This window comes from Euleptes europaea, chromosome 3 (assembly GCF_029931775.1).
Source record: "Euleptes europaea isolate rEulEur1 chromosome 3, rEulEur1.hap1, whole genome shotgun sequence".
NCBI lineage: Eukaryota > Metazoa > Chordata > Lepidosauria > Squamata > Sphaerodactylidae > Euleptes > Euleptes europaea.
The window spans coordinates 49,704,346-49,729,892 of record NC_079314.1 but is presented as its reverse complement, the minus strand read 5'-3'; the positions used below and the strand labels follow the sequence as shown (position 1 = coordinate 49,729,892).

The 25,547-nt window shown below is 44.1% G+C and overlaps 1 protein-coding gene across 1 annotated transcript in view; it reads left to right on the top strand.

Moving 5' to 3' along the window:
* Positions 1 to 18,624: 18,624 nt before the first annotated feature.
* Positions 18,625 to 25,547, top strand: part of CERK (ceramide kinase) — a 47,794-nt gene continuing 40,871 nt past the window's right edge. Inside the window, exon 1 of the mRNA XM_056846482.1 lies at positions 18,625 to 18,745. Within this exon, the coding sequence (XP_056702460.1) occupies positions 18,625 to 18,745 (121 nt within the window). The remainder of the gene's footprint in view (positions 18,746 to 25,547) is intronic.

The following is a 25,547-nucleotide window of genomic DNA, read 5'->3' as shown; positions in this document are numbered from 1 at the left end:
CAGGAAGAGTGATACTGGTAAGCTGCCTGCTGGATATGAAGAGAGCAGAAGCCTCAGCGGGGCCCTATCTGCTGGTGTTGTTTTTTTTTACTTTGTGAGCCCAGAAACCAGCGGTCTCCTCATGCATAGCTCTGTGTCTGAGGATATGTGAGAAGTATGCACAGATGCATATACATGGTGCTGCGTGAGAGTTGCTTCCCTGTGGGGCTGTGCTTGTTCCTGGCTCTGGTGATGTGGGCAGCAAGCGCCTTACCCATCCTCCTGCCAGCCAGCTGCCAGTGCCTTACCTGTTGCTTGCTTAGGACAGCACTGTGCTGTCTCATCCTGAGCAAGCTACACTGGTTGAGGATGATAAGGTTGCAGCTTTGTGTTGGGAAATACCTGGAGATTTTTGAGGGTGAAGCCTGGGGATGGTGGGGTTTGGGGAGAGGAGGGACCTCAGCAGGGTATAATATAGAGTTGTCAGGTCCACCCTGGCAACCGGCAGGGGATGTGGGGTGGGAGGGACTTACCAGCTGAGGAGGGAGGCCTGCACTGATGCAACGATGTCACTTCCGGAAGTAGGATTGCCAGCCTCCAGGTACTGGAGAAAGCTGACCTAACCACCATCAAATGTCAGCAGGTAGTGTTACTGGAACCCATCAAACTAAACATATAACTGCAGTTGTTCTTTAGCTGCACTGTAGGGTTGCCAACCTCCAGGTACTAGCTGGAGATCTCCTGCTATTATAACTGATCTCCAGCTGATAGAAATCAGTTCACCTGGAGGAAATGGCAGCTTTGGCAATTGGACTCTATGGCTTTGAAGTCCCTCCCCTCCCCAAACACCGCCCTCCTCAGGCTTCACCCCAAAAACTTCCTGCCGATGGTGAAGAGGGACCTGGCAACCCTATCTTGAAGCGATGTCATCACATCGTATGCTCTCGTATCTGGGCAAAAAAATATATCGTAGAAGCTGTTTTTATCATAGAGTTTTGCCCAAATACTAGAGCGTCTCCCTCAATGTCACTGACGTGATGACGTCATTTCTGGAAAAGACATCATTGTGCTAGTGCCATTAAGGCTTAGGCCTAATTTCAAGCCCAGTAAGCCCCCCTCCAGCCAGCTGGACGGCACCAGGGGAAAGGCTTAAAGCAGAGGATACCCAGCACTTGGTGGAGTCTGGCAACCCTAGTATAATTATCATAGAGTCTACCCTCCAAAGCAGCCATTTTCTCCAGGGGAACTGATCTTGATCGTCTGGAGGTCAATTGTAATAGTGGGAGATCTGTAGGTGCTACCTGGAGGTTGGCAACCCTACACATGAATGTCCTTGAAAGTACTGATGCAGACCCTGAGCCTTATGTTTGACACCCCTACACCAGCCACGGTCCTCCATTAGCTACCTGGCACATAGAACACAAGTTGACATGGGAAAGACAATATACATGCCATTGGGGCCACTAGTTTTACATCACAACCTCTTTGCTTCCACAGACTATCCAAATAAGCATTTTAGACCCTTCCAAGATGGATGGGAAGGCAGGTGAGGTGAAAAGCCCAGAAGAATAGCCCTGGCTGATTAACTGCCATCTTCATACATTAACAAAATCTTTTCTGTGTAGGGTGGTATTTTTTCACTGCTAACTTTCTGTTTATTGTGATAAGACGGTGAAGACACTTTTCCAGGGCAGCTGATGACCACAACTGCACTAAAGAATATGATACTTCTTTATATCCTTCCAAACATAATATTGAAAATAATGCCAAGGCAAGGTCAGCTTAGTTGTAAACCTTGAAAGAGCTTGACAATTGCTTCAGGGTCTTTCGATCTTGTTACAAGCAGTGTCCTTAAAATACTGACAGGCTATCACCAGAGAATCTGTACTTTCCTGGAAAGGAGCAGTAATGCTACCAGAATTTCTCAGAAATCAGAATAATTCTTAATGGGGAAAAGCTCACAGGATTAATCTCTTTGAGTGAGACACTGAAGTACTGCAGTACTACTTCTGGCATGTTATCATCATTAAAATGAGATCTCACAAGCAGCCAGAGGAAAGGAACATGTCATTCGTCTGAGAAGTTTCTCCAAATTGCAGTCAGGAAGAAAAAATGTTTGAAATACACATAAAAATTGTAAACGTTCTTCTGTACATTATTTTCCTATCCTGCAATTTTGCTGATGAGTTGTCAAGAGTATTTTTAGTCTCTGTGTCCACAGTCCTCTCTTGTTACATAGGCCATTTATGCAGGGGAAAATTTGCTCTGGGTTTGCTGCTCTGCAGATGCAGTTTTCTGATCCAAATTCTCAAAACTGTATGCATGGGGGCTTTTTGCCCCAGAGTGTTATTTCAGCGAAAAAATGCTAAAATAGTTAACGGGAAGGAAACAGGGTGTGGGGGAGAGCATTATAATTGCTGCTGAAACTGACCACAGAGACCAGAGAGGAAGCCTATGAGGTGCTGGGGGTGTGTGAACAGCCAGCTCCCTTTCCAAGATCTTTACACTGACTGCTGAAACTGACACAAATGACTTCTCTAGGAGGGACTGGATGAGGGAGAGACAAGTGAGAATGGGTGGTGGAAGAGAAACCCAAAATTAAGACTATTAAAATTTTGCTTTGAAATTGAGGCAAAATTTAAAATAATTATAAGACAGGGTCCTGAAAATGTGGAACAAGTGCGCGCAGCTGTTCTCCCCAGGATCAGATGAGCATGCCTATTAGGTGCTTTGGAACACAGGCAGGACAATGCTGCTGCAGTTGTCTTGTTTGTGGGCTTCCTAGAGGCACCTGGTTGGCCACTGTGTGAACAGACTGTTGGACTTGATGGACCTTGGTCTGAACCAGCATGGCCTTTCTTATGAAGTGACTTCCAAAGGTCGGAAAATAATGAATAATCCAAAGGAAGCCCTGAAGCAGTCCCGCAGGGATCACAAGGCTAAGTAAGGCATAAATGGCCATACATTGATATACACTTATGGCCAGGAGAAGTATTTAGCCATGGGAATGCTATTCTTACACCACACTGGCCATCCCAAAGCATGGTATGAATATCAAAATAAATAAAAATTAACATAGTTCTTCTGTACAAGGCTCATTGAAATGAATGAGAATCATGGATTACTACCCTCATTCATTTAATAGAGCTTCCACAGCAAGAAAGGTGATGCCACAAAGGTCAGGGCTGTTTGCCTTCCATAGGCCACTTTTAATGGTTTCCCAATTCTTTCTCTTGAGACAGTCTCATGGTAAAGCTGTCTCCTAGAACGTGCTCTTCTTTCTGTTCTTTTGCCCTGGCCTCAGATGGAGTTTTAACTTGGTTTCAGGCAGGAGCAGGCAACCTCCGTCACACATGCCAAGGTGTAGTACATCAAACCATTTAGCTTGGTCAGCAGGGCCCATTCTCCATGCAAGCATGCAACCAAAGCAAACCCATGAGGTCCTGGCAGTGCCCCTGGGGCTCACAACAGGGGGGGCGTGGCTTATGCCTGTCAGTGCCTCCTGGATTCTTATTGCTACCAGCAGGCTCAGAGACAACCCCCCGTGGCACTGGCAGCAGCTCTGGAGTTCAGTGTAGGTGTCACTGCAGCTTCGCTCTTTTGTGCCTTGCCAAATAACTTGAGCAACCCACGTGATCAGAGGTTGTAGACAAGCTCTTGGGGAGAAGAAAGAGATCCTTGCCCCTGGTGAGCCCCAGACACTGCCAAATGTACCAGTCCAATCCAATCCACTTCTTTGCCAACGTAACTACCTCCTCCAGAGAGACCAGAACTCAAGTGAAGATGTGCAATTAAAAAAAATAGACACTTGCTGCTCAATCATACATGCCTCGATCCTTCCTGCATTTTGAAGAACGTTGCGGGTTCCCATCTGGCACTCTGGCAACATTGCTTGAAGAGAAAGGCAGGGCAGAGACACCAATGAACTCCAATTGTGGTGGCCAGAGTCTCAGAATCCCTTGATTAGGTCTCAAGACTCCCAATTGATTCACAGGGCAAAATAATCCAGTCAAAATCTATATGCATTGATTTTTTTTACTGTGTTTTTTTTGCCTGTAAGGCAGCAGTTCAGTGCACTGTGTGCCGTGCATAAAGATGTGCCACTGCTACCATCTTTATCCTGCCCTTCTTCCAAGGAGCTCGGGGTGTTGTACCTCATTCTCCCCTCCTCCATTTTATCCTCACAATAAATACGAGGTAGGCTAGACTAGAGAGAGAGTGACTGGCCCAAGGTCACCCACTGAGCTTCATGACCATGTGGGGATTTGAACCCAGGATTCTTAGATTTGATTCTAATGGCTACACCACACCAGCTCTCTTGATACGAACTTTTAAAACAGCTACTGCTCCTGTGCCTGTAACAACAGCTAGATCAGCAGACATCAGCAGGGGCTCTATGCTACAAAATGCTTAGCTGGTGGATTTCTGCAGATTGAAGTCATAACAGCAGGCCAGGACAACTCTTCCGGGTCAGCCAGCATCCCTAATCTATGACCATATTGCCATCCCTTCATCTTTCAGAAGCAAGCCTAATTGGCTGTTGCTCATTATGCATGCTACTCCCAACATCCTTACACATCTACCCGATGGCATAAGAAAACCAAAAAGAAAACTAACCTGCTCTGATGAAAAAGTGGGCAAAGATGTCAGAAGGCCTCGTGCATAAAGGCCTTGGCTTTTGCAGATTTTATGCAAAGCAAGGGAGCTCATTTGCATTTGTGTATCCGAGACTCAGACAACTTCATACCAGCTGTCATCTTCTTTACTTCCAATATTCAGCTGAACAACAATCAAAGTGAAGATTATTCAGTTCAAACACTGCGCCTTTTAATTCACATTATATCTGATTGTTCTCGGGCACAGAATGCAAAATTAGTATGGGCTAGATAACTTTGTTCCCTCTTTTCAAGCTCTGTTTTAGATTTACATGGTACTTCAACAAACAATTTACAGGCAATAGATGCAGTCATTCACATTATCAATTAACATATAAATGAGATGGCTTAATTTGGCTTCAAAGAGAGGTTTCAACAAAGTTTTAGAAGATAACACACATGCTTCTCATATAAAAATCTACAGTGTAAATAAGAATTACAACATAATATTTTGTCCTAGTTATTTGGGGCCCCCAAAGGCATGTTGACTTGAGAATATATAGGGCTTTTCTTTTTTTTAATTCATGCTTAGCAGTTTAATAGCCTAAAGAGTGTAACAGTCATTGATGAATCCATCAAAGGAAGGGCAGGAAGCAGGTGGGCCTTCTTCCACCATGCTTAACTCCAGCTCAACTAAGAACCTTTCCCTCAAGATTTCAATCATCATCAGGAGATTGGTTTGCCAACTGGTTTGGAAAAAAAATGTCCTGTCCCTTTAAATCAAAACTTAACGTGTAGAAATGGGTAGTGGAAGCTTTTCATGGCATGGTTCAAAGACATTTGCCTTCAGGCCAGTTGGCAACCATATCAGTGGAATCATCTGAGAGAGGGCAGGAAACAGCTACACACTCTTCAATCATGTCTGCATAGAAGCACTACTATGGTTGCTAACTGGCCTGGAGAAAAATGACATGTCCCTTGAATAGTGGCGTAGAGGGGTGTCATTAACCAGGTGAATGGTATTTACCTCCATGGCATGAAAACCCCTAGCTGTCCATTTCTGAACATTAAGCTTCTATTCAAGGGACACAGCATTTTTCTTCAGGCCTGTTGGCTATCCTACCTGAGTAATTAGAAACCAATCATTTGTGTGAGAGTGACTGACTCTGTTTTACTGTCGTGCACTCAACCTCAGCAGCCTATGGCTGCAAGGTAATTGCCCTGACTGTTCAAGTTTAAAGAGATGGGGGGGTATAAATGAAGTAAATAAACATAAAGTAAGAAAGCAGGAGCTTGCTAAACTGAATAGGATAGCACAGGGGTGTGTTTATAATCTCTCCCTGTTCTGTGTCGGAATGTTTTGGGAGGATTCGGAAATGTACATCTCTGACTCCTAACCCCCTCACCCTTTTCAGGACATTGTAAAGCAATGGCCTTCAGCCTTTCCAGACCCATGACTTACTTAGTATGAGAAAATCAGAAGTATGACAGGAAGCCACATGACAGAAAAGGCCAGCATTAGGATCTCACTGATGTCAAGTACAGGATCATGGGCTGTAAATCAAAAGATGGGGGGACAGGAAATATGAGCCAAACACTAGGAGATGTACCACACTGAGGAACTGGTTAGAGTAATGGAGGAATCCTCTCCACCACTGTGTGACCCCTCACCTTGCCTCCCTACTGCTCCTTTCAGCATGCATGGCAAGATACAAGAGGCATGGAAACCTTGCTGTCTACACAGCATACCCTTCCATGAGACAGGATCAAATAGCTCTAAAAATGGCTGAAATTTCCAGCAATTCCTACAGCTACCTGGAGTCACTTTCAGGTTTTCCCTAGGAGTGACATCATGGTGCAGATGATGATGGTCCCCCCTATTGCCTCCCCAAAACTCCCACTGGTTCCCAGGCATGGCCTGGTGGCAACCCTATGTACAACTCATGGGTTGAAGACTACTACTATAACCTGTTTAGTCCAGTGGAGGCCTATTTCCCCACTCCCTTTGTTTTTCTTTTTAAAAACTGACTTTCCTCAATATTTCATACAATATCCAAAGAGCATGTCCCCCCTTTATTTTTTAACAACAGGAAACCTGTACTATTCAGAAGTCCTTCAACAACACAGAAACCCGGATCTTGTCTGTGAATTGCTCCATTTCACTGCCCTACAGATTGATAATTTCCTGGCCACTGCAGCAAAGCCAGCATGGAAGAGATTCTTCACTTCTCAATGCCTTTTGGACAAAGATTGCTCAGCTCTAACAGGCCACAACATGACAAGGCAAAAGGGTGATTTGCTCAACACTCTCATCAGCTGCTAAGGAAGTAAAGCATTGAGCTTATTGCTTGGGTTTAACCAGCCGTTGTGAGAGAGACCTGCCGCCCACTCTTTATCTCTTATAACATCTCCGTAAGCTCTAATCAGGAGGCTATTCTGGGAAGGCAAGGAGAAGAAAAACAGTTTCCAGATTCTGGATAGTCTAAACAAATTCTCAGATTAAACAGGATAGGATAAGTGGATTATATTGCATGTTATTGTAAAATATACAATTAGCATCTTCTATCCATTTGCTAGCTGCCTCTGGTACTGCATATATTTTGTACCACATATCTCCCTGTGTCAATTGATCTCTAATGCTGCAACGAGTGTTGGCTAATCAGCTCAACTTTGATTTCAATATTAGTAAGGTGCCAAGGTCCCTCTTCGCAACCGGAGGGAGACTTTTGGGGTGGAGCCTGAGGAGAGCGGGGTTTGGGGAGGGGAGGGACTTAAATGCCATAGTGTCCAATTGCCAAAGCAACCATTTTCTCCAGGTGAACTGATCTCTATTGGCTGGAGATCAGTTGTAATAGCAGGAGATCGCCAGCTAGTATCTGGAGGTTGGCAACCCTAAATATAAGCCACATATATTAAAAAAGGTTTTGGTTACATTCTAGCTGTAATTCAATTCTGATTATTACTGCTGTTCTTCTTTCTACAGGAGGCCAAACAGCATCTCTTTCTGCATTCGCATCAAGATAAGAAAATGTTAATGTATGCCATGGTCTACCCTATCCCATGCATTACACAAATTAAACAGTCCTGCATTTGTTCTTTCATTTGTTGAAAAGGGAAAACAAGAAGTCTTTTCTAAACTATCAACCCTTACAATCTTAAAATAAAGTAAAAACTAACTTTGGACCATCACAGAAAATTTTTGCCCAGCAGTGGTTGCCTCAGCCTATTTACAAATGAGTCCTTCTGAGCTCTGATATATCCACAAGGTAAGATCTCTGTTACCATCAAATGCAATTAATAGTTCCTTCATAAAAGTTTCAACCCTTTTGTGACAGAAGAGAAGCCACGTGTTCTGTTTTTCAAAAGGCTTGGTTCTATCTATGATGTTTAACATCAAACAAGATAGTGATGTTCTTTTGAATAAACTGACAGTGATGGTTTCTTTGAAGGATATTTTTGAATCAATATTTATGGCAAAATAGTGACATAAAATGGTTTCAGTATCCTGCACCCACCCAAATTGGTCTACTTCATCAGTCTGGAGAAGCAGAAAATGTGCCATGAGAGCTCAGGTGACATTTGCCTGTTCTAGAAGTATGGCAGTTTTCATTGCTAGAGCTATCTACATGTGCATACAAACTCATAAGAGAGCCAGAGTCAAATCCCCATTGTGCCAAAGAAGCTCACTGGGTGACCTTGGGCCAATCACAGGCACTCAGCCTAACCTACCTCACAAGAGGAGAAGAGATCAATGTAGGCCATTTGGGTCCTCGTTGGAGAGAAAGGCTGGATATAAACAAAGTAAATAAATACAGAAAAGGAAAATGCCCTCCTTCTGATACCAAATATTATGCCTGCTGGAGAATGAGCATGCTTATGGACCTGTACAGTGTAGAGGCTAGGAAGGTTGGGGGCATTTGAGCATCGGTTAAAGAGGTCCAAAAACAAAGGGAAAGGAAAACTTGTCTGCTTGGCTCCCTAATAGCTTGTAACTTTCCTAGAGGGGAGATTCGGGTCAAGAAAAAAGATCTCCATTTTCTGTCCTCTCTCCTGCAATTCTTTTCAGGCTCCACTGCACTGTGTGTGTGTGTGCAAAGTGCCGTCAAGTCGCAGCCGACTTATGGCGACCCCTTTTTTGGGGTTTTCATGGCAAGAGACTAACAGAGGTGGTTTGCCAGTGCCTTCCTCTGCACAGCAACCCTGGTATTCCTTGGTGGTCTCCCATCCAAATACTAACCAGGGCTGACCCTGATTAGCTTCTGAGATCTGACGAGATCAGGCTAGCCTGGGCCATCCAGGTCAGGGCAACCTGCACTACCCCAAAGCTTTAACATGTGTTGAGCTGTCCTTACAACTGGCAGCTACAGATTATAGCAGTTTGAGCCAACATTGTTATAATGAGATCGAGTTTGTTAATAGCTACTTAACTGGCTCCCTGTGGAGAGCAAAAATCATCTCCTGGCTGCCATAGTAATGAAACTTTACAAACGTTGGTTGGTCCTTTAAAAAAAAATCCACAAATATACCACATTGGTTTGGTTTAGACATCACACCAGTCTAGGGTTGCCAGACTGCAGATGGGGTCTGGAGTTCTCCTGGGATTCCAGCTGATCTCCAGACTAGAGAGATCAGTTGCCTTGAAGGAACTGGCAGCTTCTGAGGGCTTATTCTGTGGCATCACATACCCACTGAGCTCTTTTCCCTTGAGAATGAGGCTTATTCCCAGGTAACAATTATTATTCTGTTCACAATAACAGAAAGGCAAGCGATTTGCTTTGGTGTATTTGTTTTGGATCAAGGTCATGGGGACCCAGATGGAATTTTTGTCCAGGGGCCCATGGGGGCTCTCAGCAGCCTAATTCACGTGCGCCAAAGTTGTACATGTGTCACCCCTGTTCATGCAATATGATGATTACACATATTGGAAGAATCATGAGTAGTGTATATGCTCCGGTTACATGTAGTTGGTAGGGTCCCAGTATATGTGACAGTAATTTCTGAAAAGGTCTTAGGATTTAGCATGTCAAACTGGTTAGCACAATCCATGAGTTGGTATGAGTTCTGAACTAAGCCCTAGGAATACATGGGCAGATTAGCTGGTATTTATGCAGGTTTTCACGTTTTGTGAATTTCTTTGAAAGGTTGAAGTGGTCTGGGTGCATATTGCATTCTACAGAGCAAAAAGAGACACAAATGATGTTGGATCCTAAGCTGGATGTCCTTTAAACCCTTAACCATTGATAGCCTTACAGGCTCTCTTTAGCATCTCACTCTGCCTCTTAGGGGCACTTAGAGGCTTGGAAGAGAAATGGGTGTTGCCTAAATCTCTGGGAATCATATTAGAGTGTAGTATTTGCATCCGTGGGAAAGCAAATTATCTTCTGGATTCCTTCCCAGACCCTCTGCTACGTCAATAACTTTCCCTCAATTGCCTTTCACTTAAAATGAGAACAGCATGACTAAGGCCTAGAAGCAGAGAATCACTCTTGACAAGCTGTCAGGATTTGTTGGGGCTCTCGCCCCTCCGAAGTCGAGACGGTTTCCCATAATCACGGTGTTATTTTAAAAGAAGCATAAAAATGGCTCCAAAGAACATTTAGAGAGAGCGATGTCATCCATCACTCAAAGGATGTCTCGTGAACACTTCTGTTCAGACTGCTGCATGCTGCTCAGTGGCAAGCGGTGCTGAATGGCTTTCAGCATGCAAAGTCAAAAGGAATTTGTCTCTCTGTTACTCTGGTGGGTTTGATCTGGACCAACTGTTTCTCTTACATCTCTCCCCCCACCCCCAGTCTCATAGAGCATAGATCTCGCCAGTCATCTAACCCATGGATTCTAAAACTGTGTCCCAGGGCAAACTAGCATGCCATGAAAAGTTCACTTCCAGAAAGGCTTCTATGAGCCCAAGACATTCATCCACAAAGGAAGCTGCCCACTGCTTGTGTGGCATGATTCACTACCAGACGAGAACACGGAATTCCCAGGACAAGTCTTGTTTGGTTTGCAGTGTTCTGACCTTACTCTTCCAAACTAGCATCAGCTAGGAGCAGTTCATTCTGCTGCATCTTTGAGACAAATGTGATTGGCACATGGAAAAAGATACAACTACCTTCAGAGGAGACTACCAGCACAGCCATAACCAGAATTATCCATCGACTTACAGAGGAGGGGCCACAGCTGAGTGGTGGAACATCTACTTGGCATGTAGAAGGTCCCAGGTTCAATCCCCGGCATCTCCAGTTAAAGGGACTAGGCAAGTAGGAGATGTGAAAGACCTCTGCCTGAGACCCTGGAGAGCCACTGCTGGTCAGAGTAGACAGTGCTGACTTTGATGGACCAAGGGTCTGATTCAGTATAAGGCAGCTTCATGTGTTCATGCGACTTCAGTAGACTTGGAAGGGTATGACTCTGCTTAAGACTGCATTTTCCATCTCTGTTGATGAACGTGAAATCCTTGCTTTTTATGTTAGCAGGGAGGGGGAAAGTAGTTGAGAATTACTTTGTAAATGGGGCCTCAAAATGGAGTTATGTTTAGAAGTGGGTCCCACTTCAACAGGCCTAACAATGAAGTGGAAGCCAGTGCAGTAGGGTTGCCAGGTCCCTCTTCACCACCTGCGGGAGGTTTTTGGGTGGAGCCTAAGGAGGGTGGGGTTTGGAGAGGGGAGGGACTTCAATGTCATAGAGTCCAATTGCCAAACCAGTCATATTCTCCAGGTGAACTGATCTCTATTGGCTGGAGATCAGTTCTAATAGCAGGAGATCACCAGCTAGAACCTGGAGGTTGGCAACCCTACAGTGCAGCTATAGAACAACTGCAGTTATATGTTTAGTTTGATGGGTTCCAGTAACACTACCTGCTGACATTTAATGGTGGTTAGGTCAGCTTTCTGCAAGAACCACCTCAGTTGGCTTTGGCTTTGGCTGCCAACAGCAGGCTGCGGGTGGCAAAGATTCTCCCAGCAACTAGCTTATTTCATGGTCACTATATAAGGGAGGGAAAGAGAGGAAAGAGGAGTTGCCCATGGTGAACTTCACTGTTAGTGGGGATTTGAAGATCTTTCTTATTCATAGTTTCAAGAAACTCAGCATCTTCTGCATGATTTCCAGCGGAAGCTATTTGCTAAGTGTTTAAATTACATATTTTAAAACCACCATACAGGTGCCCAGAGCAAGAATTGCAATATTGCTTCAAGCATTTTACAACCCAAACCACCCATCAGAAGGTAGTCCAGTTGCTATCTCTTAACTTAGAGCAACAAGGGGAAAAGGTCACACTTGAATATGTAATAACATAAAATCCTATTTAATTTTTTATTTGTAGTGTGGAAGCCAGAGCAGCAATGAAAAGAAAGTAGCAAATTTACCCATAAAAAGTATTAGGGCATATGTATTGCTTAGTATAACAAACCTACCCAGTCACAAAAGCATGGAAGCATGTGCAATAAGCTGTCTTCAAGCTAGTATATTGCAAGATATAAAACTTACTTTTAGAGAAGTTTTTTTTTTTGCCAAAATACAATCTAAATAACATTCCTGAAGAGTTTAAAAACCAAGTAAAGAACAGATTGGCATTACTAAATTCAACTAAACATGAACCAAAAGAACTATGGGATGGAACCAGAGATATTATAAAGGAAGAATGTGCAAAGACTATTCCTGTAGCCGAAAAAAAGGAAAAGCCTCAATGGATGACTGATGAAACTCTTAAAATGGCTAAAGACAGAAGAGAAGCAATTGTAAAAGGTGACAGAAATAGAAGCAAAGGTCTAAATGTAGTGTTCCAGCAACTGGTATGCAGAGAGAAAGAACACTATTAGAATAACCAGTGTAAAGAAATGGAAGAGAACAAAAAAGAAAGAACAAGAGATCTGTTCCAAGGGAAATTTAAAACACTCTTAAGCATGCTGAAAGATCAAAATGGAAATACATTCACTGAACAGGACAAAATACAGAAAAGACGGGAGCAATACATTGAAGAACTGTATAGAAGAGATGAAAGCATGACAGATTTCTTCCAAGAAGAATCTTTTGAAGAAGAACCTACAGTTTTAGTAACTGCAGCAAGCTGCTCTGAGAGCAATTGGGAAAAACAAATCACCAGGAGTAGATGGGATATCAATAGAGCTGTTCCAAACCACAGAAACAGAGTCCATCAAAATTTTAACAAAAATATGCCAAAATATGTTCAAGCTGGATTCAGAAAAGGAAGAGGCACAAGAGATCATCAATGACCTGGAATAATGGGTGAACAGCAAGGTGGCCAAGTTTTCAGATGACATCAAATTTAGGGTGGCTAAAACAAAATCAGAATGTGAAGAGCTCCAAAAGGATCTCTTCAAACTGGAGGAATGGGGCATTAAAATGGCAAACTGGAGGAATGGGCATTAAAATGGCAAATGAAATTCAATGTGAGCAAGTGTAAAGTGATGCATATTGGAGCAAAAAATCCCAACTTAACATATACACTGATGGGATCTGTGCTGGCAGCGACAGACCAAGAATGGGAGCTTGAAGTGGTAGTGGATAGCTCGATGAAGATGTCAATCCAGTGTGGCTGCTGTAAAAAAGGCAAATTCCATGCTGGCCATAATTAGACAAGGAATAAAGAATAAAACTACTATCGTACTGCCCTTGTACAAATCTATGGTGAAACCACACTGGGAACACTGTGTACAGCTCTGGTCACCGAACTTAAAAAAGGATATTGCAGAGCTTGAGAAGGTGCAGAAAAGAAAAGAAAAACCAAAATGATCCAGGGGCTAGAGCAACTGCCCTATGAGGAGCGGTTAGAACGCTTAGGGCAATTTAGCTTGGAAATAAGGCAGTTAAGGGGAGACATGATAGAAGTCTATAAAATTATGCATGGTTTGGAGAGAGTGGACAGGGAGAAGCTCTGGGTTGGGAAATGCCTGGAGATTTTGGGGGTGGAGCCTGAGGAGGGTGAGACTTGGGGAGGGGAGGGACCTCAGCAAGGTATAATGCTGTAGAGTCCACCTTCCAAAATGGCCATTATGTCCAAGTGAACTGATCTCAGTTGCCTGGAGATCTGTTGTAATAGCAGATCTCCAGCCTACAGGCTGGCAACCCTACTTAAGTGTACGGATGTGTTGCTGGTGACCAAGATCGAGATAATTCATACCACAGTATTCCTTCTTACCATGTATGGGTATGAAAGTTGGACAGTGAAGAAAGCTGACAAGAAGAAAGTGGATTCTTTTGAAATATGGTGTTGGAGGAGAGTTTTACAGATAATGTGTCCCACCAGAAAAACAAATAAGTGGGTTCTAGATCAAATCAAGCCTGAACTCTCCCTAGAAGCTAAAGTGACTAAACAGAAGCTATTGCACTTGGTCACATTATGAGAAGAGAAAAATCACTGTAAAAGACAATAATGCTACGAAAAGTTGAAGGCTGAAGGAAAAAAGGAAGACCCACCATGAGATGAGTTGACTCAATAAAGGAATCCACAGCCCTCAGTTTGCAAGATCTGAGCAAGGCTGTTAACAATAGGATGTTTTGGAGGTCATTCATTCATAAGGTCTCCATGAGTTGGAAGCGACTTGACACCATTTAACACACACAGATTTGCATTCACAGGCAATTTGTAGTAGAAGAAACAGAAGCCTAATATACATAATACTATTCCCCATTACAAGTGGCCAGCTAATCCAGCAACACGTGTTTGTAAGTATGAGAGAACAGGTGTGCTCCTGGTTTGCTTGGACAGGAGATATTTGCAGAAGCTTTATGCCTCATGCAAGACTACCAGGAGAGAGAGAACAATGGCACAGAAAGAGAAGTCAGAGAGAAGCTCCCAGCATAGACAGAGAGGCATTACACCTATATATGGTCTGGTTCTAGGGCAAAGGGAAATATAGCGCCCTCCAGTGTCCAAGCATGCTGAGCCTTTACTCCAACAAAAACTTTGTTTCAAGAAGAGATAAATGGAAGAAAAAACCTGCTTTCTTTTTAGGGTTGCCAGTCTCCAGGTGGTGGCCATCCCTTTCTCAAGTGAATATTTAAGACTCTTGCACACAGCTCCAAGTACTGGAAGATTCTTCCCACAATGGCATTAAAGGAAGACATCTCAAGATTTCTTCCTAAACCCAGTGGGCTAGCTGGAAAAGGAAGCAAGGGATGAAGGAACTGTGAAGTCCAGAGGGTCACATATGCTTCCTTACTCTCTGCAGCTTCCATAGTGAGCCCAGGCACGCTAACAGTGCCATCTTATACAGAGTTAGTCCAGTAGGTTTAGTTCAGTGTAACTCTGAATAGAATTACAATATAAATCTCTGTTAGTGTGTGGGGGTGGGGGTGGGGGGGAGATGTTTCTGAGTCTGACAGCTGAGAATCTCCTTCCTGGGAAATTTGTGCCTACCCTCTGGAGGTCTTTTACCTTCTCCAGGAGGCCCATTTTATAACTTTAGAGCCTGAAAGTAACTTGGGATGCAATTTTAGAAATATAGCCAATGTGGTGTTGGATGGTTCTGGGATCAGATTCCCACTCTGCCATGAAGTTGATTGGGTGACCTTGGGCCAGTCACATTCTGTTAATCTCAAGTACCTGACAGTTGTGAGAATAAAATGGGGACCCGAGAACCATGTATGCTGCTCTAATCTCCTTGGTGAAAGGGCAAAATAAAAATGTATCAGACAGAGAGAGACAGAAATTATTTACCAGATTGATTTGCTTTGTATTTTCTTCTGTCATTTCCATTGTCTGCTTCTGCCCTGTGATTTTGGGAAACACCTACATTATGTGTCCTACCAAAATGACATCACAAACAGAAACTAACACTTTTTCACCTTAATTGGAACTATTTGCCCATCTAATAGGAAATGACCTATACATTTAAGATGAAAATATGAGAAAGCATATTAACTGGCAAACAGCATCTTAAGACTGGGAAAATTTGGCTGTTGCAATGTGTATGTTAATAGCTGGCTTAAAAACACTCACACAAACCACAGTCACTATCCTGTGATTTAGCAAGGCAAGGCATTTTGGGAAAACTATTTTTAGCATCCTTGGTAACTGTGGTCATTCTCAAAAAAAATTAAAAAATGCAGCTGGACATTATTTTGTTTGGGTCCCATCAGTCAGGTTCAGCTGGATAGCCATAGCTAAGGAAGAGTGCGGTGACACCTTAAAGACTACCACATTTATGTACTCTGACAGGAACTTTCAACAGCCTATTGAACAGTGGCATGGTTTTGTCAGTTTTGGCAACAGCAGTTTGCTTCTCTGCTCTTATCTTCCCTGGCCCTCTGTTAGGTAGAGTGTCCGGTTTCATACCCTGGAGCAGAAAGGGAAGCTCTGAAGCAGAACAGAGTTTGTAACAAAAAAAGTTGGGAACGCCCAGTTTGGATAGAGTCCAAGACCAAAGCAACAGACAGGAGAGCTCTGAGTATGAGTCACTCGATTAAGGTAGAAAGTTGGACCCATGGCCAAAGTAGACAGGAGTCTTATGGCACCTGGAAGACAAGCAAGTTTTTATCCTAGCAGAAACCTTTGTGGATTACACAGCCCACTTTGTCAGAGGCCACAAAAGCTTATGCTAAGATAAAAATTTGTAAGATTTTATGGTGCCACAAGACTCCTGTTTAATTTTTGCTGCCATAGATTAACACAGCTACTTTTTTGGAATTATTACCAATGACACGATAAATCATTGGCATATTTCCCTGGAAACCATTCCCATAGAATTAACTGAGGAGGAGACTAAGTCCAGAAGGGTAGCCAGGTTTGTTTGCTGCGGCCAAAATAACAAAGCCTGCTCATGCATCTGAGGAAGTGACCTCTGATTCAAGAAATGCCATGATCAATCAGTCTTTTAAAGTGCCACACAAGACTCTCCTGCTGTTTTATTCGCAAGTTAATTAGGAGAAAAGAATGACCAGTGTTCTGCTCAGGATCTGCTTCAGACCGAGCTCTCTGCAAGGTCTCCTGCAGTGGCTCAGTGCATCTATAATTAAAATTATAATTATAATTATTATTATTATTATTTCCATTTATTACTCCGCTCTCCCCAGCCAAAGCCGGGCTCAGAGCAGCTTACAAACTTTAAAAGTCCTTTTAAATCAATAAAAGCATTAAAACATTTAAAAATAGTCCAATAAAATCATATAAGCATTATATTAAATTACCTAGGCACCTCTAAAATACAAATCGCAACACACACAAACTTCAGCTAGGTGACCAGGAGGAAAATACCAGATTGAATAAAAAAGGTATTACTGCAGTGGGTAGGTAAGGGAAACCAGCATTTACTGTATATATAGGAACCGTAGCTGGCCTCAACCATAATCCTGGTGGAATAGCTTTGTTTTAAAGGCCCTGCGGAACTCTTTGAGGAACTCTAGTCGTCTCACTAGAGAGACTTTCCCACCAGGCAGGGGCCAGGGCAGAGAAAGCCTTAGCCCTGGTTAAGGCCAGCCAGACACTCCTTGGGCTGGGGACCACCAAAAGGTTGGTACAAGCTGAACGAAGAGTCTTCTGGGAAACATACCAGGAGAGGCAGTCCCACAGATACAAAGTTCCCAGACTGTGTAAGGCTTTTAAGGTAATAGCCAGCACCTTGAATCTGACCCGATATTCCAGCTGGAGCCAGTGCAGCTGTTTAAGCACTGCCATAATATGAGCCTGCGATGAGGACCCCGTAAGACGCCTCGCCGCAGAATTTTGTACCAGCCGGAGTTTTCGAGTCAGCCTCAAGGGCAGCCCTACATAGAGCGAGTTACAGTAGTCTAGCCTGGAGGTGACCGTTGCATGGATCACTAGCTAAATCGGGGCGGGAGAGGTATGGCACCAACCGCTGGGCCCGGTGGAGACGGAAAAAAGCTGATCGGGCTGCAACTGTGACCTGAGCCTCCATAGATAAGGAGGCATCCAAGGTCACAACCAGGCTCCTGGCAGCAAGCACAGGTGTTAACCGCACGCCGTCAAGAGCCGGGAGTTGGCACTATGCCCCGGCTGAGCCGCAGGGCCTCTGTCCTCGATGGGTTCAGCTTCAGCTCAACTGAACGGATTTAGGGAGCAATCTTCAACAGGCTTAACTCAGAAGTAAGCCCCATGTTACCTAGTGGGGCTTATTCCAGGAGGAGCGTTTTTAAGATGCGTTGCCGGTTCTGCAGTATGTTCTGCCTCTTTAAAGAAACAAAGGGAAATGCTCGCATAGGGAAAAGGGAGCTATCCAGCAGGACAGAGAGAAGCAGAAATCTTTCTCTCCTTCCCTGGAAAGGGTCTGATGGGAGAGAGGGTGTGTGTGTGTGCGCGTGTTTTAATCTTGCTGCTTCTTACCAGCTTCTGAATCTGGTATGTTTTTATGCTGGTCTTGGACCGTATTAAACTTAGGGCGAAAACGCACGGGCGCTTGAGCCTCCTTTCTTCCCTGTTCCAGCCAGGATCCAGCCAGGATCGAAGGCACGTCCGTGCGTTCGATCCTGGCCGGATCCTGGCTGGAACAGGGAAGAAAGGAGCCTCAAGCGCCCGTGCGTTTTCGCCCTAGATCTTTTGTACTAGCTTCTGAAAATGTTTACTTAGAAAAAGGGAACGATCCAGTAAGGATTACCACTGGGGTTGGTTTTTTGTTTTTTTTTTAAGTCCTTGCGAGACTTTTCAAGCTTTTCCCCTGCCCCCCCCCCACTAAAAAAAAAAAAAACCCTCTCGCTTCTTCTCTCTGCCCTGTGCAAATGCTTACATAAGCGGGAGGGCCGGACCGGCGACGTCGCACGCCTCCCCCCCCCCCCCCGGCGGCTTTTCCTTCCTTCTCCGCCAGCGCCGCAAGAGCGAGAAGAACCAGTGAGGGCAACGAGGGGGCGGGGAAGGGCACGGGCGGCTTCGGCCGGGGCGGCGGGGCGTGCGCAAGCAAGCCTGGCGCGCGCATGCGCCCTGAGGAGCGGAGGCGCAAATTCTGAAGGCTAACCGACTCTCCGCCGTCGCGCGGCGGAGGCGCGCTCGGCGGCCTCGACCATCGTCCGCGGCCGGCCGCCGGCCCACCGCTCCCACCCTCATGGCACCTTAGCCAAGGACACCGGCCGCGGCGGGGCGATGGAGGAACGGAGCTGCCTCCGCTCCTCGCTGGTGCTGGATCAACGTGCCTGGGAGGTCACCTTAGACGGGGAGGTCTTGGAATGGCACCTGCCCCCGCCGCCCTCGTCCCGGGGGGAAGGTGAGTGGCGGCGGGGGGGGGGGAAGACCAGGCAGCTCTTTTCAGCGGCGGGGGCCGAGGAAGAGGTGCGGAAAAGCTAAACTCTGAGCCTGCGAAGAGCGCCCCTCGTTCCCTCCCCCCGCGGATAACCACAACCGCATACCCGTACATCTGGGTTTTCGCGCAAGCAGCCAGGGCTCTCCGCTAAGCGCTGGGCCCTTGTCGTCCATTCATTTCACGGCTTCAAGGATGCAACGCCCCCGTGTGTGGGGGGGGGGGAGGTGTGCGGGGAGGGGTAACTGGGGATGGTTGGAAACCGGGCAACCAGGTTGCATCCCCATTCTCCTACATCGCTGGTTCCCAACCAGGGGTCTGTGGACCCCCGGGGGTCTGCGAGAACTAAATTAAGGGCCGCGAAACAAAGTTCTAAACCCATAATAAATTAATATTTTCAATTAAAAGTTCTCTGTGATAAAAATATATATTCAAAAATTATTCTAAGTTTAATGTTTAACTAACAGTTATGAGTAAAGTTTATTTTCAAATTCCCGGAATTTTTATTTTGAACCTTGGGGTCCCTGCACCGAACAAAAAAGTCCTAGTGGTCCCTGGTCAAAAAAAGGTTGGGAACCGCTGTCCTATATGAAACAGCTGCTTAGTGAGGATCTGCCCCATGCAACTGCAGAAGAGGGCTCTGGTCCACAAAGGCTGACCCCTGGGATCCAATTTTGTCCGTCTTTTAAGGAGCCACAAGGCTCTTGTTTGGTGTTGTGGTGACAGACTAACATAGCTGCCCTCCTGGATTGAAAGGCAAACACAGTTGTATTCCATTATCTATCTTTGACATACTACTAGGCTGCATCTGAAGAAATGGACTCGCATCCATGTAAGTTGACGATGGGAATAAAATCACATTAATCTTTAAAGTGCCACTAGAGAATCCTCTTTGCTGCTATAGACTTAACACAGCTAACCCTCTGGAATTACAGGCCTGGGCAGGAGACCAAGTAGATGGCATTCAGGCAGCTTTGGTCCAAATGGTTTCAAAACTGCCCAGTTCTTAATATGGTTGGGTATTCTTTTCTTCTAATGTGCCTCAAAGGCAGGGAAAGGCAGAACATCAATAGTTTAAAATAAACAAATGTGTATGCTTTTGATCCAGAGTGCAAAACATTTGAAGCATCCTGACCTTAGGAAGTGGCCATCTGTTAAAACCCCTTGCTCGCTGGCAGCCCCAAGTTGGCGGGTAGGGGGGTAGTGCTGAGAAGTTGTTGAGATGTTTCATAGCGTAATAAAAGTTGTGCCTTCCTGAACACAATTAGAGTCTGCAGAACCTCTCCTTGGATGATGGTCTAAAGGGAATCTCTCAAGATCTCTCCTGGGTTGTAGTTTCCCTTCTTGTAGTATTTCTTTGTTAAGGGCATCATTGTTAAAGCAACTTTTTGTTTCATTTTCAGAAAGCTTTTTGTTCTTGTCAGCATTCTGTTGTGATTTAAAAGGCCATTCTAAAAAGTGGTTATAAAGCATGCCCTAGAAGATTGTCTCCTTATAGATTGATGAACGGGGACTTGGAACTCATCAGTTGGTGGGTTTTAGTGGTTAGCAGCAGCCCCAAAGCCTATTAGGAAAACAACATATGTAATGTTTGTATGTTGGATATATCTGTTTATTAAATAACTGAAGATCGTTAATAGTATGAACATATAGTTATAAGTTTGGCTTGGATGTCCACCATTTAAAATATTTATAGCCCACACTCTCAGCTCAGAGAGCTTTTGGGCTGCCTTACTTGGAACAACAACCAGTAAAAGTTTGGTGATGATTATGCCAGATTTCAGTTGTGAATCATTCCTATTTGACAATCCACCTTGAGTCCCTGTGAGAAAGATGAACTATAAATAATGTAAATAAATAAAGCAAACATAAAGTCAACAAATAAAGACCTTCCAAAAGGTCATTTCTTTAAGGGGCACTTTCTTTAAGGGGCACTTAAGAGTGACAAAGCCCTAGTTTTTTTTCCCCACCTGCAGACTGCTGAGGACCTGTCCATTTATTGGATACACACGTCATCTGGTTCACACAACCAGTTAGTTAGTCACTTATGCCATCAGCAGTTCCTGCGATAATCGGGGCCGTGGCCACAGAAATTGCTTGCGGGTGATCATGTCATGGACCAGGTGCACATACTTATTTGTGCATCAGATTCAGTTGTGGACAGCAGATGATTTCTGAGCTGACCACCAAGGCGCAAATCATGTTCTTGTAGACTTCAGGTCGTGCTATGGCCACCATTCACATTCTTGCAGATCAGACAGAGAATCGTTGCTCTGGACAACCAGGAATGCTTGGGTGGGCAAAGCACATTTGATGTGGATCACTCCTTTGCCTCCTCACAGAGGTAGCTTTAGACCAATCATGACCAGCCCCTACTACACTTTCCACCCATGGGCTTCACTTGGATCTCATCGCCACTAAAGCTGCAGATTTCAAAGCTCCCACGGTGGGTGGATCTCTCTGGGCCATCATGAGATGGCCCAGAAGTTACACATTTGTTTCGCCTGTGGACGTGCAGCATTTTTATTTTATTTTTTGCCATAGGGAACTGCCCTCAGTGAGTTCTCTCTTCTGTTGCTTGTCAAGACCTGGGTCGTTGTGCTGATACCACCTTTTAACTTCAGATTTCAGTAGCCTCTCCTAGAACGCATAGTTTTGACTGGCTAGCAAGTAACTGATTCCTCTAGGTTATGAAGGATGGCTGCACATCACTATCGGTGGTCTCTACCATGTGGTTCCCCATAATTCTGCTAGCCCCATCCTTTGGAGAGCCAGCATGGTGTAGTGGTTAAGAACGGTGGTTTGGAGCTGTGGACTCTAATCTGGAGAACCGGGTCGGTTTCCCCACTCTTACACATGAATCCTGCTGGGCGACCTTGGGCTAGTCACAGCTCTCTTAGAGCCCTCTCAGCCCCACCTACCTCACAGGGTGTCTGTTGCGGGGAAGGGAAGGTGATTGTAAGCCAGTTTGAGTCTTCCTTAAGTGGTAGAGAAAGCCAGCATATAAAAACCAACTCTCCTTCTTTTTTCTAATACCAAAGAGGTTATAAGTAAGCCCAGGCTTCTTTAATAATGGCTGAACAAGTCCTGCCTGGCAAGAGAAACGACTAGAAGTTTAAGTCATTTTTCAAGTGTTTATGAAGCTGAAATCAGTACAGAATCAGGATCTGCAGAACACCCTCCACACACACACCCTGCAATGGCCATTCTTCCAAGTCTTATTTCTCCTGAGTTTGAGAAATGTTCTATTCTTCAACTACTCTCTCTGTGCTACAAAAACATATGCACAAAACTCCCCCAAAGCAAGACCTTGATCACAGCATGTTCTAAGCCTTGAGCTTAGCACAGGTCTTAATTAGGATACTGTGCCAAAGTTTAAAGACTGTGCAATTAATTCTTTACCTGAAGTTATATGCGTCCTTACAACAGAGGCTGCACCGAGCAAAACATCTCTTGAAAGAGCTCCTGCTTATTTTGATAAGGAGGTTTAATAACAAGGATGGCTCACCTGGTTTCATGGACATTTAAAAAAAAAAACATTCCCATAATCTTTTGTGCTACTTCTGCAAGTTCTGTCTGCTTCCTTTGTATATTTTATGATGCAAATATTTCCTGATCTGGCCTATGCGTTGTCTGTCAATTGGCTGATTTTCAAATGAATATAGCCTATATAAACTCGAGCTGAGACTTTCAGCTATTGCTTGGGTTGTTACACATTTTGAAAGTAGTAGTAATATTCCTCACATTTTTTAATCTGAATTTGCCATAACAGGAACAGGAAATTGTTATGTAATCAGAAAACATCAAAGTGAAAACCAAAACCCCATAAATAATAAAGTATGAGTCTGTAAAGGGGAAAGGTCAGATAAATAAAGCACCAAGATCAGACTGAAGGCTAAATTATCTTTACCTAGGAAAAGTTGGCAGTCAAATGAAGTCATTAGCAACAGAGTAGGGGATGGGGCAGGTCTCCCTTATAGGAAGTGATGTAAGAATGTCAAGCATTTTAACCCTTTCAATACCTTAAGAATTAGCATGGTGTAGTGGTTAGGAGCTGCGGTCGTTAATCTGGAGAACCGGGTTTGATTCCTTACTCCTCCACATGAAGCCTGCTGAATGACCTTGGGCTAGTCACAGTTCTCTCAGTACTCTCTCCGCCCCATCGGCCTCACAAAGCGTCTGTTGTGAGGAGGGGAAGGGAAGGTGATTGTAAGCCGCTTAAAGGTCGAGAAAAGCGGGGTATAAAAACCAACTCTTCTTCTTAACTCTCATCAAGCAAAAATGAATAATAACTTCTAGCAAGCTGTGTATGAACTATAGACTGTGCTCACTTTGTATGTAATTAAACAACATTAGCTACAATCCTGTTCCATTTGTGAAGTTTCCCCCCTGCCATCTTCCTGATTCACATCCCAGCACAACTCCTTAACAGTTCTCTAGCAGTTAAAAAAATCCAACCACTGAAATTTTCCATCACTGTCTCCATGACTGGGAAAACTCTCCCTGCTAAATTTCTGCCAGCCACAGAGCTGCTAAACGCACAGATGCGCTGTCAAAAAAACAGAAAAGCAGCCTGTTCCTTTAAAGTCACTTTGAAGTCAACCCAAATAGAATTGCCCTGCACAGATTCACAGTGTGCTACATGCATTTTCTTGGAGAGCAAGGCTTACTGGTTTCTGCAGCACTGACTTCTGAGCATATGAACATGGACGTTAAGTTCTTGGTAGCCATATACAGGGCCCTAAGCTATGTAGAGTTTAAGAGACCCCATAACATTACCCTCCCCAAAAGTAATTTAGTCATTTTTAGTATTTAGAGGCTGCTAGCAATCTGAGGCCCTCAGCTGTAGCTTTCTTAGCTTGTGCCCTGCTCTATAGGAGAGGTTCCACTTGAAAGCCCTGTGCTGCAAGACACGGCTGTTTTTACTGCAACAGGCCAAAGCAACAGTTCCCCACCCCAAACTGAAACTGGAGTTGATACAAACAGGCTCTTCAAGGTTCTGCACTAGAGATCATGGGTTGGATCCAGCCAGATTTTCTGTTTCATCTCACCTGACTCCCCTCCTTACTGTAGCCTGGGGCTTGACAAATCCCACGCATCAGGTCCCCATGGCGCCTAGAAATTTCATTGTGGTGCCAAGCAGTAATTAGAAAATATGGTCGTACATAACCCTGAAGACTGAAATATGTGTCTAGAGCCAAAGAAAATTGATCAAGGCCTGCTGTGGCCTCTGTCTCACATGGCTTTTCCCCCATGTAATGCAGAGCATAGCCTTTTGATGGTCAAAAGGGGTCCCTCCTCTCTGTTTTGCCTGGAGAAAAGCTGGTAGGATCCAATCCACTGTCATTAGCATAAAGATGCAAGTTTGCATAGTTCGTTTTAGGCTACATGGTGTGTGTTTTTAATTGCCTCTTGTAGACAATAACATGTTTTGGGAATGGTGGGAAGAATAAGAATGTGGTTACTTGAATAATGGATCCAGCAGGTGTGGAGAGATAAAAGACACAATAGGGTGGGAAAGGAAGGATGGCCTTACCACTTGGTAGGCACAGTTGTCCATTGCCTGGCCAATTGTCCCCTGACCCGTGCCTTCTTGGGCTCCATCAATGGCTTACAGAAGGCAAGACCACCTTTACTATATTGCTACATTATAATAGCATGGTTTTATTCTTCATTGTTGTAAGCTGCCTCATGAGTTTTCAGAATGAAGATTGCAAGGTCAGGAGTCCCTGACCTTGTTATGATAGTGGGCACTGGGGATTTTGAGATTTGGTAGGTTTCCCAGCTTTGGGTTAGGAAACATCTGGAGGTTTTGGGGGTGGAACCTGAGGGTTGGGGAGAGGAAGGACTTCAATTGGCTATAATGCCATAGAGTCCATCTTCCAAAGCAGCCATTTTCTCCAGGTGAGCTGATCTCTGACCCCTGGAGATCAGTTATAATAGCTGGAGATCTCCAGCCATTGCTTGGAGGTTATTAAAAAAAACACAGCTGTATGGCTTATGTTTTCTTTCTCAAACTTACTACTATTGAAGAGCTTATTGTTATGTTACCCAAAATAAGGTGTTGGCTATAATAAATCTTCTTATGCCAAAGTCTTTTTTACATAATATTGTAAACCAAAACAATTTTATACAACAGTTATAATAACTCAAATTGCTGCCAGTCTTTCTTAGCACTTTGTGCTTTAAACGATTCAAATCTTCACCATAAATCAAAAGAAATTACAAAAACAGTCCATGTAGTTCATATTAGGTGGGACAGCTTCCCGGTGAGTAATGCTGTTTCAAAAGAAATTTCTTCAGCCACCCCTGGCCGTTTTTATATTTTGTATTTGTACAGCACCACTCACCAGGAAGCTGTCCAACCTAATATGAACTACATGGACTGTTTTTGTAATTTCTTTTGGTTTATGGTGAAGATTTGAATTGTTTAAAGCACAAATTGCTAAGAGAGACTGTTTGGCAGCAATTTGAGTTATTATAATTGTTGTATAAAATTGTTTTGGTTTATAACATTATATAAAAAAGACTTTGGCATAAGAAAATTTATTGTAGCCAACACTTTATTTTGGGTAACATAACAATAAGCTCTTCAGTAGTAGTAAGTTTAAGAAAGAAAATATAAGCCATACAGCTGTGGTTTTTTTGAATAACATATTCTAGTACAGCTAAGTAATTATTGTGGGTTGTGACCACTTGGAGGTTGGCAACCCAAAGGAGTGGGTGCTACCTCTAAATGGCTCCCCTGGGCGGGGTAGAGCCAGAAAAA